The 18,677-nt window shown below is 39.9% G+C and overlaps 1 protein-coding gene across 1 annotated transcript; it reads right to left on the bottom strand.

Moving 5' to 3' along the window:
• Positions 1 to 2,738: 2,738 nt before the first annotated feature.
• On the bottom strand, positions 2,739 to 17,765 carry BROX (BRO1 domain and CAAX motif containing). Its single transcript, XM_049770258.1, has 12 exons — positions 17,649 to 17,765; positions 15,679 to 15,785; positions 15,119 to 15,215; positions 13,505 to 13,600; positions 12,642 to 12,714; positions 10,773 to 10,878; positions 10,102 to 10,191; positions 7,670 to 7,755; positions 6,620 to 6,701; positions 6,150 to 6,300; positions 4,272 to 4,431; positions 2,739 to 3,348 (listed from the first exon to the last, which is right to left on the bottom strand). Exons 1-12 carry the CDS (start codon positions 17,747 to 17,749, stop codon positions 3,265 to 3,267), a joined length of 1,233 nt encoding a protein of 410 aa, XP_049626215.1. The 5' UTR covers positions 17,750 to 17,765; the 3' UTR covers positions 2,739 to 3,264.
• Between the last annotated feature and the right edge of the window lie 912 nt (positions 17,766 to 18,677).

Here is an 18,677-nt window from a genome sequence, read left to right as displayed (position 1 = left end):
TTGCAAGGCAAACGTCGCTGTGCTATCTCTCCGGGACCCCTATTTTCAATATTACATGTGTCCTTGCCCAAAGTCTTAGTGACCTGACTTCATTGATAAGCCTGTCCTTTGGGGTGTGCACTACTTTGCCACTAAAATATTCATTCCAATAAAAATATAAAGTCTAAGCAAGTTACTATACACTATGGGACCCCAGGTATTTGAAGCTGAGCTTTATGTACATATTAGAAAATGTAGAGGGCTGGAGAGATAGTAGGGTGTTTGCCTTGCAAGCAGCTGACCAATGTTCGATCCTGATTCCCATACAGTGTCCCAAGCACCGCCAGGAGTCATCCGAGTGCAGAGCCAGGAGTAACCCCTGAGCACGACCAGGTATGATTCCCCCCCTCCCCCCAAAACAGGGTATTTTCTAAAGAATGGTCTGGGAAACTAAATAATTATTTCTGGTTTTTATTTCCCCAATACATTTTATCTAATACTGATAAACTCCAAAGTGCAAAGTTCTCTATAGCATAGCCAGATTAAAGTGGCTGAGCCTACCACAGCACATAACACTGTCTTGTTCTAAGTAGTATTACGATACACACAACTGAAATAATTTACACAAAGAGGTGGTAGGTGCTAACTAGGTAAAGGAGACTTAATAGTTGAGGAACCTGAAGTTATTTACTCCTGTAGCATAAAATTATGTAACTGAGCCCAAGCAAGACCCACCCACCACAGGCAAAATGCCCACCTCGGAGATGTGAGACCCCAAGTTCAATCCTGAAGAGCCCCCTATATGCTGAGTGTGATGGAGGTGGGTTTGCTATTTACAATCTCCAGCTCCATAACCAAATGTACAAATGGCCCCAGTCATCTGTCACCATCACATAAAAAGGGAGAGAAAAAAAAACATCCAAATAAAGGCTGAGATAGGGAATTGTTTTCAAAATGTTAGTCTTGAGGACAGTAGTTTTGCTTTGTAGTAACTATTTTGGTTTAATGTGCAAAAAGAATTTGCTAAAAAATAAATCTAATTAGAGTGTCAGTAAATTATTTTATTTTCATAAATAAAAGGTAATTCATTATACATTTAGTAAGACATGTTAACTGTAACTGGCTTAAATTAAAGGGAAACAGACACAAATTAACACTAATCACAGTTCCCCATAATCTTCATGCAACTTTACCTTTGTGAACAAACTTCCTTAAATTTCTAACCATTTCCAAAGTATCACGTATGAAATGGAGTATTTTAGTTACAAAACTAAATGTCACCTTGGCTGAGTCCAAAGTGTCTTACCTGCTTGTTCAAAATGCCAATTATTGATATAAAAGCAATATAAAGAATTACTGCTTTTGACTGGGCACTGGGCATATTACATAATTCCATTGCAGGGTGGGGAGTTATCAGCCAGGAAAATGCCCATGTAAAAATGTACTTAATAGTCTAATAAACACTTTGCTATAACAGACCCTACAAGTAGAGTAATACGCTAACACAAAACACTATTGGAAGCCCTGTCAATAAATGGCACACAACAAACAGATGAATCATTTTGAAGTAACGATCACACAAAACAGTAAAATTGATTATTTTCCCCTTTAGACAGCAAAATAAAATTACTCTCTATACAATTATCACTTCTGTTATTCTGGAAGTGGCAGATTCAAATAATAAACATTTTTACTACAGAAATTAATTAGCATAGGCATATATTTATAAAAACCTTTGCTGATTCTAGTAGCCTTTTATAGAAGTCTAAGTTATGATTGGTTAGCACTTTTATTGACCACAATATTGATTTAGGAGACAAATCTTCCTAATGTAACGTTTATTCCTATTCAGTACTTTTACAGACTTTTTATTTCTACGTTGATGAGTAAATTTAAAGGTTCATGTATGTGCTCAGCAGTGCTTGGCATATAATAATTTTAACAGAGAAGATTATTTCTATGAAAAGGACCAATCTGCCATTTACAACAGGAACATGAGCTCATGTCCTAGGAGAAAAATCAAAAGATAATTCTACGATGTGTGGTCTCATAAAAGTATCACACACCCTCTATTACACAAGTTTGTGTGTGTTCTATGCTGCTTCAGAGAACAGAAACAATTTTTAAGATCAGATTTCAGGTTCTCTCTCTCTCTCTTTAGGCCTTTGGCCTAAACAAATACACTTCTGACAAGATACATATTATCAGAAAATCACATAAAAGCAACATGCAGTGAAATCAGATGACAGCAGCATTTCATAAGTTCCAGAGAAAGCAGCTTTTATTGGTGCGATCAGGGTGTCCTATCTCATTCAGATTTCAAGTGTCTTCTTTGCAACATTTAACAGCTGCAGCTGCAAAAAGAAACCACCTGTCTTTTCTTATACAGACACATTGAGCTGCCACCAAGTTCTGTCTGTTAAGTTTAAAAAATTATAAAAATGTACTTATAAAATATCCGCCTCTGTACTAAAAATAAAATGAAGTGCATACAATCAACATAAAAATTCTTAAATAGTTTCGGGACTACTTAGACCTTGACTATCATGTAAATTGCCGATGCTAACAGATGAAAAACATATTAGAGGGGCCGAAAAGATAGCATGGAGGTAAGGTGTTTGCCTTGCTTGCAGAAGGACAGTGATTCGAATCCCGGAATCCCATATGGTCCCCAGAGCCTGCCAAGAGTGATTTCTGAGCATAGAGCCAGGAGTAACCCAAGTACAGTTGGGAGTGACCCAAAATCCAAAACCAAAAAACAAACCAAAAAACCATATTAAATGAAGTTTTTCTCATCTTTAACTAGAAGTGACTTTCCACCAGAAAAGACAAGTAACTCAACATAATCAGCCGAGGCAACAATTACCATAATGATGAGGATGTGTTTGGGGAGTGGGGAAAAAGAGTATTGATTAAAAATCTATTTCTATTTCACAGAACATTTCTGTGAACACAATCAAAACCCACCTGAAATTACATGATCCTGGCATCCTTTAACCTGAAACTTCCTTCTCTCTAGAGTTTTGAGGAAAGAAGAATCCTACCCCCCAAATTCAAACTTTAGAGGAATAACTCTTTGACACTGTCCTAAATATAAGCTATCCAGGGTTAGGGTAGGAGCATAAGACATCACCACCAGAGTAAAAATGAACAAACCAAAGAAAAGGCAGGCAGATTCCCTCTGAATATTGTAAAGTCTTATGTAGGATTCAGAGAACTCAGAAGCTCCGAGATTTATTCATCCGCCAGTGGAGACATTCAATGTGCATGTCGCATCCATGTAGTTTAAGAGATCGAACATCCTGTGTCCTTCTGAGGTTTGATATCTGGTTCTCTGACAGGTCTGACTTCTTCTGGTTTAGGTTTGGCCTAGAAAGAGAGAGAAATAGTCTAAGAACATAAACAGAACTAGAGAAAGTTCAGTCCTTACCACTTTGGGTGAGATGCTCTATTATATGAGTTAACATGAAGATGAGGAACAGGTAGGACACATCAGAAAGGGGTGGGAGGAACCTCAGCAGGGAGGCAAACCCAGAGAAGCTGGCAGATGTGATTATCCCAGTGAAGAGGAAAAGCCAGATAGAGGAGGAGAAATTAAATTCACTTTCCGTTTGTGAGGGAGAAAGAGAAATCAATCTAACCATGAGACCCTGGACTTTGGATCCTCCTGACACTAACACGAGCTCTCTTGCAGTATTAGCTTTGGAGAATAAAGAAGAGGCAAAGATATTCAAGAGTAACAAATGGTTTTGTATGGGCTGGAAATCTTACACCAGCAGCTTTATTCCGAGGAATAAAATAATAGTTTCTATTGCCATTTTTACAAAACCCTTCTTTTCTGGTAATTGATCTTCAAAATTTCCATTTAATTGTTTGATCGAGTCCACTGAGACAGACTTTGCTATGTTCTTTGCAATCTTATTTCTCCTGGGCAATTTTAAAGAATGTAGAAGTACATTCAAATTTTATCTATGCCAAAAACAAACAAACAAACAAACAAAAAAGAACAGAAAAACACAAAAACAAGAAAAAACAAAACCCAGCAAACTGCTACAATATAATTATTCCTCATAATAGTTTTCTCCCATATTCTTCTTTAAAGCAGATATGGAAAAATTGGAAAAAGAGAATGTGTTTTATAATGTGTTTTCATCAGTTGAAAAGAAGACAATAAGGCCTAGAGAGTGTATCTCTGATGACAAACACCAAGCATGGTAGGGAGTCATTTTAACTCATAGACAAACACCGAGAGGCTAATTCTTCTCATAAAGGAAGGGGGATCCCACTCGTACACTGTCGTCTTTGGGCCTTTTGGTGAGATCGAAAGCAGCCAGCGTCTCCAGGGTCCAGTTCGAACTTGTCAGGGGAAATTCAAATGGTACAGGCTCCACTAGGCCGTAATTGGCTTTAAGTTCCAGCTGTGGGGCCTCCGTTGGAACCTTTTGAAAATAGCTGCAAAAACACAATTCACACAGCAAGTCACTCAATCCTTATTTCAATTTGGCTTTTGGGGCCACACCTGGCAGGACACAGAGTTGACTACTGGCAGAGTTGACTACTGGCGCTTCACACTCAGAATTACTCCTGGCAGTGATCAGGGCCCATAACAATACCAGGGATCAAACTCAGGCTGGCCTTGTGAAAGGGGGGTGCCCTCCTTGCTGTTAGTACAGTTCCAGTCCCTATTCCTTATTTTTTTTTATCATGTTTGAGATCCCAGTGTGAGGTATGAAAAGCACAATTTAAAGATGAATGAATATGGGCCCGGAGAGATAGCACAGCGGCGTTTGCCTTGCAAGCAGCCGATCCAGGACCAAAGGTGGTTGGTTCAAATCCCAGTGTCCCATATGGTCCCCGTGCCTGCCAGGAGCTATTTCTGAGCAGACAGCCAGGAGTAACCCCTGAGCAACGCCGGGTGTGGCCCAAAAACCAAAAAAAAAAAAAAAAAAGATGAATGAATATGGCAGAGATTTTCTCAGCTCATGCGACTTAATGCTGAGGGAGAGTCAGAAATTCTTGTGATGGCAATGCACATAATGAAGCTAAGTAGCTACAATTAAGTGTAAGTGCTAAAACATCACAAGAGGGGGCCAAAGAAATGACATCTAAGGGGTCAGGGGTAATTTCTAAAGGAGGTGATAAAGTGTAGCAGGGTGAAGAAGCAAAGCAGCTCAGCAAAACCAGATGTAGAATATGATACAGAATATAACAATGTAATATAGAATATACTAATATAAAATACTAGACTGGAAAGAAATAAAAGCAGGGTCAAAAATTGAGTCCAGGGGCCAGAGAGATAGCATGGAGGTAAGGCGTTTGCCTTTCATGCAGTAGGACAGTGGTTTGAATCCCAGCATCCCATATGGTCCCTGTGACTGCCAGGGGCGATTTCTGAGCATAGAGCCAGGAGTAACCCCTGAGCGCTGCCAGGTGTGACCCAAAAACAAACAAAAAAAACAACAAAAAAACAAAACAAAAAAAAAAATTGAGTCCTCTGCTTCAGAGGACTTGACTTAGCAGGACTGAGGGAAAGTAATTTCCTTACTTCCCAGGTAGTAGGGCCCAAGTGAGATGAGAGTCAACAGAAGGCGGGATGAAATGAAGCACATATGAAGGAAGGAATGGCATGGAACCGGAAGAAGAGACCAAAAGGATAGCGGGAGTGGAAAGGTGTTATAGTTCATTTTAAAAAATTGCTTTAAAGCTCCTAAAAAAAAAAAAAAAAAACCTTTGGTCCAAACAGTAAATTTTATCAACAATCTAAAGCAAAAACTAAAACTCAAATTCAAAACAATCCTTATTCAATAATTTTACACAAGAAATAAAAATATCTGAGGCCGGAGAGATAGTACAGCAGGGAGGGTGTTTACCTCGCACATGATTGAACTGGATTCAATCCCATGTAATTCCCCAAACTCAAGTACCACCAGAGTGATCCCTGAGTGCACAGCTAGAAGTAAGCCCTGAACAATGCTAGGTATGGCCCAAAATTTAAAAAATAATTTTTAAAAAAATCTACTTTGAACTCAATAAGGATTTTAATGATCTCTAATATTATAGTCAATTGTAACCTCCCCAAAACTCCTCAGAATACAAACTACGATTCACAGTAGAGGTTCACAGTAACATATATTCGTCAATGGATGTGAACTTTCATAAACTGTACTCACATAAATCCATTCTCTCGCTGGCATTTCTCTAGGGTATTCTTCACGAGACTCCCCAGTTTCCTAAAAAACAAGTGTCCCGAAGGCCGGACGGTTGGACCAGGTCCCTTGGTTTCCCCGTACTCTTTGCACAGTGCTTCTGCCTTTGCATAAACTGCACGTGAAAGAAACAAAGCTCTTTGATGACAATTATCAAGTGAGATGAAAAAGGCTTTCTGTCAGAGACAGATTTTACTGCTCTTTATTCTAACAGTAATACCAACAACAGTCAGAAAATAGAGCGACAATGGCTATTTTCTAGATTCTGGGTTCTAAAATATTTGTTTTTCCTTTCCCTTAAGCACCTCTCTTCTTCACATTCATGAATTCAGTCAAATAGCTCCCTATTCCTCCCTTTATAAGGAAACATTTGCCTTTTATAAGGAAACATTTGCCTTTTAACGTGCAGTAAATATTCTGGCAGGAACACTTACATTTTTCTGCTTCTTGCAGAGATCGAATGGCTTCGCCACATTTATCACTGGACAATAGAGTCTGGCCGTGATAACAGTAGGCCTGAATTAAAAGCAAGCAAACCCATTTTAATACATTCTTCCAAAAATAAGCTATAATTTTTTGTATGCAGACTTTGTCCACTGTTTCAAGTATTAATGCAACATTTTCCCCCTTAATCTTTCTACCTTCTCAGGTACAGTGGGACTATGTTATTCTTAGAAACAACTCAGCTCTCTAACCATGGGCTGAGAGAAAAAAGTATTTGATAAATCTGTTTTCAAAGTTAGAGCATAGTAGATAAATGAGGGAATGAAGGCTTTTAGATGAACGAATAAGAGGTTTTAGGAAATATAACAACCTGAAATAAGATATATTTGCCCTTTAAATGTCTACACAAAGCAGGGATTATTCAATGATCTTACACAAGAAATAAAAATATCTGAGACCGGAGAGAGAGTACAGCAGGGAGAGTGTTTACCTCGCACATGATTGAACTGGGTTCAATCCCATGTAATTCCCCAAACCCAAGCACCACTAGAGTGATCCCTGAGTGCACAGCTAAAAGTAAACCCTGAACAATGCTAGGTATGGCCCAAAATTTAAAAATAATTTTTTTAAAAATCTACTTTGAACTCAATAAGGATTTCAATGATCTCTCACATTATATTCAAATCAACAAAACAAATTTTCTTGATGGTAAAAAAACCAATCTATATACTTCCCTCAAAAGATGCTCATTAATCGTATGTCACTAGCTCAGAGAACTATGGCATTTTATAGTGTAAGATTAGAGTAAGTAACTATTTTTTTCCATGTATAGGGAGAGGAAACAATTAAGTAGGAGGCCCATGCTTTCAAGTCTGACTCCAATAACCACTGCTATAATTCCAGTTGAAATTTCCCATCCTCTTTCCACTCAAGTGGCAACACTGTTAAGTGGGGACATTCACTGAACACTGGCAAGACCAGCCTGGCACCAGATATCTGGCACAAGGGAACAGGCCATCACTTGGCACAGGGATACTCACATAGGCTGTGTAGAAGCATATCTTCAAGTGCAGGTACTTTCTCCATTTAGCAGAGTACGCAGGGTCCAAACTGGATAAAGCATGATCTAAAGTTACATTTTAAAAAGTAAAATATCATTTTCACCCCATTCACTAGGAGACTTTCAGCTCATGTGTTCAGATACTTCAAAGTAGCATGGCACTAAGTCCCAACTCAGGCATGGAAACTCACAGTTCTTTGTGCACTTGTTCTTTTTTGTTTGATTGTTTTTTGATTTGGGGCCACACCCAGCAGTGCTCAGGGGTTATTCCTGGCTTTGCAGGAATAACTGCAGAAATCACTCGTGGCAGGCTCGGGTATGAGATGCCGGGGATAGAACCTGGGTCCATTCCGGGTCAGCCACATGCAATGTGCACTTTAAAGTGAGGTCTTAGTCAGAGGGAAACTTAGGTAAATGACAGGGTTGGTTAAATACCATCACACCTTCTTCACATGCCCATTTAAAAGTGATAAGACTAAGTTCAAGGTACAGAGATTATTAAAACTGTTCTTAAGCTTTAGATAATGTCTCTCTAGACTAGGAGCACAGAGGACCCCTGGGCTGGAGAGAAGATGCCAATGGCTGAGCACAGGCCTGGCATGTAAGTGGCCTGGGGCTGGGCCTGACACTTTATTGTCTCTCCACACACAAACAACAAAGCCATGCCCAGTCCCTCAGCACTGTAGGTTTGCCCCTGCCTGAGGGAAAGGGAACAAGGGGGATTTTTGTCTCACCACTACATCACTGAATCCAATAAAATACATACTTGATCATGATGTGCAGTTCTCAGGGGACCATAGAGGATGCAGGGGATGAAACACAGATCTGTATCATGCAAGGCCAGCACCTTAAGCTTGGCTCTGGCCCCAACCTCTGCTCCCCCTCCCTGCTTCCTGATCTTCTATCTTTGTCAAGGCCAAGCCCATCACCCTCCCTAAACTGACCAGCTCCTTGGGATCTATTTTCACTGAAACCCCAACTGAGTCAGATGTTCTGTGTCTGACGTTTGGTCAGAGAACCGGGAGCAACCCATATGTGCCGGGTAAGTTCAGGGCTTCAGTGACACCAGGCATGTACTTGGCCACATTGCCCAGTCCCAACTCTGCCATATGCTCTGACAGGGCCTTCCCACCAGGGCTACTAGGTGAGGGGGGGGGGGGTCCTCTGACCCTCTACCAAGAGTCTCCCTGCCACTACTTGCACCCAGCGCTTGTGGGGGCCACCTGCATCCCAACTACACCAAATGAAACCTGAGGGCCAAGCAGTGCAAGAGAGGAGGCTAGGGACTGAACCAGGAACCCCAAGTTGATGAGCCCTGCTCCACCCAGTGAGCTACGGCGCCAGGCTGGCTCCACCTTGAACTGGTTCCCAAACATTTCCCAACTCCGGCTCGTATTTCTCATGCTTGTGAACCATCCCTGACCTTAAACAGGTCAGGGCTTCCCTCACCTCCTCTCCCATCACCAAATGTTTCAGCTAGTGTGTCAGGATTCATAAATGAGTTGATGTCTTTTTCGCTTCTATAAAACAGTGTCCTCTTTCCATTTCTAAAAAACTTTGAACTTGTTTCTTTCTCAAAATGAGGCTTTAACTCCAGCTTCCTCCCCAGGCTTTCTTTGGGACACCCAGTTCCTCTGGGTTCTACTAACTTCTCTTGTACTTTATTCCCTGTCATAAGTGGCTACCTTCCCTGGCAAGCAAATTTGTTCTTCTGATCTTTATTTTCTTAAACTTTATTTATTGATTGATTGGTTTCTGGGCCACATTCAGCGGAGCTCAGGGTTACTCCTGGTTCTGCATCATCTCTGAAATCATCTCTGGCAGGCTGGGGGACCATATGAGATGCCAGGAATTGAACCAGTCGGGTCAGTTGCATGCAAGGCAAATACCCTACCACTGTGCTATCTCTGCAATCTCTTATTATCCCCTGTTCTTCTGATCTTTGTATGCTCAGCAAATAAATTGGAGTTTCTCAGAATAACAAACATATTTTCTAAGTAATTGAATAAAATGAATTATAGGCTGATTAGACCTAAATTACAGACCTAGCTTCCCACTTGCTAAGTTATATTATGCATTAGTTATCTTCACTTCCCATTTAGTTTAGCTAAGTTAGGTAAGCACAGGTAGTAGAAAGCCCCCAAAATGTTCAAGACAAACCAATTATATAATACCTTAGCTATGATTCATTCAAACGCAGGCTTCACTCTTTCCATTAGAAAGGAAGCTCAGATCACCTTAGTGATGAACAGGTTTAGGTTTTTAAATATGAATAAAATGAAGCACATATTCCAATTTTTCAAATGATGAAACAATCCAAATCTTTGTTAAGCCTATTCCCCATTAAGCCAAAAGGAAATAAATCTAAAAACATCAAGATTTCAAAGCATGGTCCCAGAGTTCTAAGCTTACCGGCTTTTTGATAGAAATTGGCTGTTTCATATGCCAACGCAGCGATTAGCCCAGGAGCATGTTTCAGTTCAATGGCCCGGGCAATTGTCACTGGAACCAAAAGGCAATAATAACGTAAGTATGTATTTTGTCAAGTGTAAATGAAAGCAAGCTAGAGAGAATGCAGACATGAACTCCAAACAATGAGCTTGTTGGTTCCTAGCCCAGTCCTTTAAATAAATCACTAGCCAATCACCAGCTAATCGCAAAAATATTGTGACTTAAGAGGAAACAAGTTACTTTCAGGGCACTGAGGTTTAAAGAAAGAAAAACAGAAAGATCTATGCATGTTTCCTTCTATTGCTTCCTTTAATTGTCTTTTATTTCCCTGCCATCAAAGGTGAAGATTTCAATGTAAGGCAAACAGTAAAAGAGAAATGAAATGAGTAAGACAGAGGACATAAAAGATAATTACAGGATTAGTGACAAAATCCAAATCCTTTTTTTTTTCTAAGAACATTTAGTTAATCTGGGAAGATATTTTCTGATTAAAAATGATAACAAAATACTAAAGGTCAAGTTATTGCTCACCATAAATTTCTTAAAATCAGAAACTCAGCTAAATTCTGAACTGATGTAAATGACTGCCAATATAAATCTTACTAAAAAAAAACTTAAAATATGTAGGATACCTTCTTGAGCTTCAGCCTGACACTGGATTATATAAGCTTCTAGGAGTCGTGCCTCCAAGTCTCTTCCCTTTTCTGCAGGTGTAATAAGTTTGGGAATATGACTTTCCTGAGAGACAAAAAAAAAAAAAAAAATTAATGTAATTAAATATAATTTTACTGTTAGAAATGAAGGAATAGGAATAAAAATAAAAAAGAGAGAGCATGTTAAAGTTACCAAGAATGAATGTTCCTAATAATAAGCTTTTAAGTCTATTTCTATGGTGAATTTAAGTTATCAGACTGCTTAACTCTGCAACTCCAATTTCATCCTCCAAAAAGTGTTTAATGAAATAGTAACCAAAGCTCCTATTGCATGTCAGAACTGTCCATTCACATTAGTAATGGTTGCTACTACAATTTTATAGTTAAGGATCACAGGTTCTTAGTCACTCCAAAGGCATCTCCTGTCATGAGATCCCAAATGCAAACATTGGCTTAACTGCCTGGGAGCATGGGAGTATGCCACAGAAATGCGAAAAGCCTGGGCTCTTTTAATTCCCAACCCTTCTGCAGGCAAGTCTATCCCGTTCATGTGTACTAACTGCATCTCCCACATTACCAAAAGGATGGAGAACACACACCCAGAAGCTGTGCAGACGCATGAACACTCCTGGTCCCTGTGGCAGAGAGTAGGGAAAAGGGGAGCCCGAAGGAGGAGAAGCTGGCTACAAGGTGGCTATAATATGGCCACAACATAAAAGCCTGCTGCATTGTTCCCTCATGGCTTCTTGGAAAAGAATTTTGGCTGTAGGTGATAAATTGCAACTTGACTTTTCCTTTTTTTATTTTTATTTTATTTTTTGGTTTTTGGGTCACACAGCAGTGCTCAGGGGTTAATCCTGGCTCTGCTCAGAAATTGCCCCTGGCAGGTTCGGGGGACCATATGGGATGCCAGGATATGAACCACCGTCCTCCTGCATGCAAAGCAAATGCCCTACCTCCATGCTATCCCTCCAGCCCCAACTTTTCCTTTCTTAAAAATATATTTTTTATTTAAATATCTTGGTACAAGGTTTTTCATAATACAGGGTTATTTTTCATAGATAGTTTTTCATGATTGATTTAACCATACAATGTAGAACAACCTTCACCATTTCACAACAACAATGTCAACAGTTTCCCTCTCACTATCCTACCTGCCTCTGGGACAGACATTCACTCTAGGCATTCATTATTTTCATTTTCCCTTCCTCTCCCCCCTCTTCTCTCTCTCTCTCGATCTATCTCTCTCTCTCTCTTCTCTCTCTCTCCCCCCCTCTTCTCTCTCCTCTCTCTAACTTTTGTGACAGTGTGGTTTGTACTACAAAAGGTAGTACCATTTTCCCTTCCTCTCTTTTCTCTCTCTCTCTTCTCTCTCTCTCTCTCTCTCTCTCTTTCTCTCTCCCCCTCCCTCCCTCCCCTTCTCTTCTCTCTCCTCTCTAACTTTTTTGACAGTGTGGTTTGTACTACAAAGGGTAGTACTATGAAGGGGTACCATGAATGTCCCTTTAATATTTCTCTTCTCTAACTGCACTCACTCTCCACTCTTTGTGAGGACCAGTCTTTGGTAGGAAACTTGGCATAACGTGTCTTTTCGACCAGGAAATTCCTAGTGGTTTTCCGACATGCAGACATTTCATATTTTGTCACGGATTGCACTCATCAAGATAATTAAATATGCTTTTGTATCATGAAACCATTTTCTCCATACCACCAAAATAAAACCTAAGAACTGAAGCATCTGTACATGTAACTATCAATAGCCTACATATTCATGAGTTGAAAATAAACTCCCACATACTACTCAATTATGAAAACATGTCTATTTACTTTTTATTATTAATATTTTACCTTTAAGTGTTTAAAAATTCCAGCTGCAATTTTTAGGCTTCGATGTACATCTTTAGCTTCATCTTCTGTTATGCTTAACAAGAAAGGTACATTAGTCAGAGTCAGAATTCTATTTCTGGTATTAAAATCAACAACTTACACAATATCTTAGAACCAAATTCATTATAAATCTAACTTTACACTTAAAAAGTAACAAAAAGACACCCAGAGAGATGATATTAAAATAAAAACAGAAAGACCCTCTCTAGAGAGAGAAATACTGTTTGCCCTTCCAGGTAATCATCTGCATGGAGAAGCATAAAACTGTATGTTTAACACGTGCACAATATACAATATTCACTATTCTGCTACTTTTCATCATCTAAAAATCTTTAGACAATTTTACATCAGCAGATGCCATCTAACTTCACTTTTAGATGGTAATAAGTATTCTCAAGCAGGAATAGATACATCACAGTGGATAACTACCAGCTTCCTAAAGTGATGTACACTCCCGCTAAAAAATGAAAAAAATACTTGAAAATATTTGAAAACAAAGAAAATATTTTGTCTTTCACTTATTTTCAGTGGATATGCTAGTCTCATTTCTTGTAGATTTGAGAGCATACATTATACAAAACAATGTGGGTGCTTATTTTTTATAGCTAGCCTGTCATTTTTGAAACTTTATGGTATTTTTATGGAGTCAAAATCCAATCTTTCCTTTTTCTTGGTTTGAGGTCTTAGAATGACCTTCCTTCTAAGCCAGTGGGCTCCACAATTCTGAGATAGTGCTTTTCAAATCAAATATATAAGACCTTTTAAAAATAAAATTCTATATAGTTGAAAACATATAAGCATATAACCCTCCCCATTAAACTTACTTTTCTTTTCCAGCCAGTCTTGAAGCATATTTGGTATACCAGAGAGCTACATTAAATCCCATGGAAATCAACTCAAAAACAGCATCCTGTTGGGCACTAAAATCATAAATATAATCATTAGATTTTTTTTGCCATACCCAGTGACGCTCAGGGGTTACTCCTGATTATGCGCTCAAAAATCGCTCCTGGCTTGGGGGGCCATATGGGATGCACTGCAGTCTGTACTAGGTTAGTGCGGGCAAGGCAGACGTCTTACTGCTTGCGCCACCACTCCGACCCCTACAGTCTGTCAACCATTGAGACATTTCTACAGAAAACCCAGAGTCCATCCCATTGAAAATTATTGACTACTGCTAACAGGTACAGAGAATTCAGTCCCCCTACTTAACAGAAACAGGAAGACAAGAGGCACCCATACAATTAACAATTAATAAGATAAATACGATGACTAGTATTAAAATCCTAGTTCTCCAAATTTATTGTACATAGAATAGCTTTAAAAATATCGATTTGTAAGTTAACCCCAGAGTCAGAAACTCTGGATTTAGGTCCAGAATCTCAATTTTTTGCAGCAGGACCAGTTGATACTTATTCCACATTTCAGTAGAGTTCAGACATTATGTCAAGCGAGAATGAGTAGAAGATTAAATATCCCCCATCTGATTAGTGTCTAAAAGAGGCTGGAGGGACGCAGTAGGAATGCTGTTAAAAGTACAGGTAAGGGGGCCGGAGAGATAGCACAGTGGTGTTTGCCTTACAAGCAGACAATCCAGGACCTAAGGTGGTTAGTTCAAATTCCGGCATCCCATATGGTCCCCTGTGCCTTCCAGGAGCTATTTCTGAGCAGATAGCCAGGAGTAACCCCTGAGCACTGCCGGGTGTGCCCCCCCCCCAAAAAAAAAGTACAGGAAGGGGCTGGGTAGACTGGCAGAGGACTAGAATGCCCCCAGTCAACAGGAGACAGCAGGAGACACAAGTTCCAGTCAGAAGTAAGCAGCAGACCAGGTAAAGTGGTCTAGCACCTCCTGGTATGGTCCAAGCACAGACCAGAAACATCAAAATATAAAGTGTTTCAATAATAATGATCCAGCAAAGCTGAACTAGATAATTTGTAAAAACATAATCAAGAGGGTTCGGAGAGATAGCATGGAGGTAAGGCATTTGCCTTTCATGCAGAAGGTCATTGGTTTGAATCCTGGCATCCCATATGGTTCCCCATGCCTGCCAAGAGCGATTTCTGAGCATGGAGCCAGGAGTAACCCCTGAGCGCTGCCGGGTGTGACCCAAAATCCAAAAACAAACAAACAAAAAAACATAATCAAGAAACAAAAAGGGGAAAAAACAAGCAACCCAACAGTAAGAATAATAGCAAAAACCCAAGCTGAAACTGTAGAAGGTACTGAATGATAAGTTAACCCACATAGCAATGGCAATAAAGCCCTGAACAGCACTTTGAAACATACAAAGGATGTGACCCCTCGGCATAGAGCCAGGAGTAAACCCTGGCTTACTCAGCTACGTGTGGCAACAAACAAACAAATAAATAAGTAAATAAAATTAAAAATAGAAAAAGGGAAGTGAGGGGCTAGAAAGTGAGACATGAGCACTGCTTACCTCGGAACCTGGCCTTGTAACGTGTCCGTCCACTTAAAGTTCTGAATATAACGCAACTTGCTTTCTTGAGTAGATTCATCTAATGAATTGATGAAGCCTGCCAAGTGATAAAAGACATACTCATTAAAGAAGAAATATCAAGTATCTGAGGAGAAAACTTCTAAGATACCTTTTCCAGATATACGCATGTCCTCATTCCTCTCTTTCTTTCTCTGTCCCAACACTGATTCGTAAGTATTAACACAACTAATTTTCAAAAGGGCATAAAGAGCTCATTCTTCCCCCTATAGTCTCACAATTGTGGAATCCGAAAGATTCCATATAAAAGAAACTTGAAGAATAAACTGTTTAAGTCTAAAAAGTCAAGAACTATGAGCTTCTACTGCATCTTTTAAAAACAAAAAACAAAAAACTCAGCTGTTCCTTTAGGGAGAAGGGAGTCATGCAGGCAGGCAGTGTTCAGAGGCTATTTGCAGTGTGCTCAAACCAGGGTCTCACTAAAACAAGGCAAAACACTACCCAGAGCAAGATCCCAACCCCTCAACTGTGTGTGGCCCCACCTTGCAGCAGCGCAAAGTAGGTGTCAGCAGCAGTCTTTATCATGTCAGGGCTGCAGCTCAGGTCAGTGAAGAGCTCCAGGAGCCGGGACCTGGATGATCGCAGGTCACTGCAGACACAGACACAGAAAGATAGTCGAAATAAAAAGATGGGCAATAAAAAGATAGGAACCCAGTTCAAACTGGGAGTACCCTCCTCCTCTTCTTCAGATTCTCACAAATGATCCAATACTGTTTAAATCTGGAAAGCAAAATTCTGTTTTTATAAAGGGCCAGAAAATATCACTACTTTAAATCTTATGTGTGGGAACCATATATTAGGGCCTTGTGGATCCTGAATAATTTTTCTCAACTCGGGAGCCAGAGAGATAGTACAGTAAGTGGGGTAATTGCTTTGCACAGGGTGACACAGGATCAATTCCCAGCATCCCATATAGGTCTGCCAAGCTTGGGCAGGACTGATCCCTAGGAGTAAGTCCTGAATTGACTATTCAATTCTACCTCTGAAGTAGATGGAAAGAGCTGAAGGCTGACTGTCATAGACAACATATAAAAGGAAAAAAAGCTGGCTTTGTCACAATAAAACGTCTTTTTTATTATTTTTTTTAAGTTTTTCGGCCATATCCAGCGGTGCTCAGGGGTTATTCCTGGCTCTGTGCTCAGAAATCAACTCCTGGCATGTTGGGGGACCATATGGGTTGCAGGGGATCGAACCCAGGTTGGCCACATGTGAGTGTCCTACTTGCTGTGCTACTATTCTGGACTCACGTTATAATAAAACTTTATACAAATTAATAGTCAGTCAAAAATCTGCCCCTAACAGGAGCCACAAGGTTTATTTAAACCCAATTCAAAGACTGAAAGAGATAGTATAGTGGGTAGGGTGCTTTCCTTGCATGCAGCTGACCCCAGATTAGATCCCCAGCATCCCCTATGGTCACCTGAGCCTGCCACGAGTTAATTTCTAAGTGCAGAGGCAGGAATAAGCCCTGAGCATTAATGGTGTGGCCCCAAAACCACAATAATTAAGAATAAACTGAAGGGGCCAGAGAGATAGCACAGCAGTAGGGCATTTGCCTTAGATGCAGAAAGACAATGGTTCAAATCCCGGCATCCCATATGGTCCCCCGAGCCTGCCAGGAAAGATTTCTGAGCGTAGAGCCAGGAGTAACCCCTGAGCGCTGCCAGGTGTGACCCAAAAACCAAAAAAAAAAAAAAAAAAAAAAAAAAATTCAACTTCACTCTTTCCCATGTGAAGGGGATTCCCCAGGTCACGGGGATTTTGCCCTGCTTGAAATTCAATGACATTACTAATGTGACCCATAAATATGTCAAATTTGGTGTGATGTGTCTCAACTGCTCTGACACAAAGAGCTTAGCTTGAGATGCCTTTACCTTCTCTATGGCCAACTTACGGACCTAAAATGAATGTCCTGTGCTTAAGACAACTGCCAAAGCCAAGAAATCTATTACTAAGCAGAGATAGCACAGCAGTAGGGTATTTGCCTTGCATGCAGCTAACCCAGAACTATGGAGTCTCCCGTGCCTGCCAGGAGCGATTTCTGAGTGCAGAACCAGGAGTAATAATCCCAGAGTGTCAATGGATAAACCCAAAAACAAACAGAAAAAAAAAACCCCAAAAACAGAAATCTATGACTAAACTCTTTAACATGGCAATTGTAAAATGTTTATTATGAGTTTAAATGTAAGAACAACATGTTGGGGGCCGGAGAGATAGCATGGAGGTAAGGCGTTTGCCTTTCATGCAGGAGGTCATCGGTTCGAATCCCGGCGCCCCATATGGTCCCCTGTGCCTGCCAGGAGCAATTTCTGAGCCTGGAGCCAGGAATAACCCCTGAGCACTGCCAGGTGTGACCCAAAAAACCAAAAAAAAAAAAAAAAAAAAAAAGAACAACATGTTTCTGTATTACCAAAGGAGCTTTAAATAAAACCTGAAGATTGAATGAACTTACCTGCAAATCTTTGAAGCACTAGGGCTCGTGACTACACCATAGTAATTAAAGGAGACTGGAGCTGTGGCTTTCAGTGGGTTTCGATGAAACCAATGTGTCATTTTCCCCTGATATTTTTCTAAAGAAAAAAGCAATGCAGATAAAATAAAAAAAGAAAACATGTTAACAGTTCACATAGAAAAAACTATTAAGTTTACTACAGAATATATATTTCACATAAAATATATGAAATACATGTATATGTTTCATATACTCTAAGTCAATTTTGTTTTATAGGAAGTCTGTATAAAATCCACCTACAAATCACCTCCATTTATGGAAATTCCCCACAGTAACTGCAATGAACTATGATGGAGCACTAAATTAATGTATATAAAGAATCACTTGGGGAATGTTACGTCTTGAAAGACACAGAGAATGGTGTTAAAATGCTGGCGCTAATTTAATAGTTCTAAGTAAGACAGAAATGTTGGTTCCCGAATGACACTTTTGAGAAGCAAACTACAGAAAATCTTCATTGATCACCAGAAGAGATTCTTGGGCCTTCACCAGTAAGTGAACTAATGCAACAAAATTAGGGCCTTAACGAGACTTATTCAGAACAGCTTTTATTTATCGTAATCAAGTCCATGTTATTCTAGCCCCAAAGATCGAAACTCTAGTTGAACAACACCAAGTGTGTTCCATCACACCAGGAGGTATTTTTCCCAAATACCCTTATTTAGACCAGCTTACCTGAAAAAAAAAGAAAAAAGAAAATGGACTAAACTATCGGTGTTCCCAACAAATTATGCTTAATGCAAACTCCTCAATGACAAGAACAGGTTCTGTTAATAAATACACTGCACAAAATAGCTAGTAAGAATCAGTATCTTCAAGATATCAACGACAACAGAATCGCTACCCAATCTACACGCTGTACAAGTGGGGAACAGTTCTACTAGCATTATGGGGGGTAAAGGAAGGAGATATGGGATGCATACTGGGAAGAGGGGTGGAGAGAAGGACAACACTGGTGGTGGGAATGCC

Source organism: Suncus etruscus, chromosome 3 (genome assembly GCF_024139225.1).
Source record: "Suncus etruscus isolate mSunEtr1 chromosome 3, mSunEtr1.pri.cur, whole genome shotgun sequence".
Lineage (NCBI taxonomy): Eukaryota > Metazoa > Chordata > Mammalia > Eulipotyphla > Soricidae > Suncus > Suncus etruscus.
This window is presented reverse-complemented; position numbering and strand designations above follow the sequence as displayed.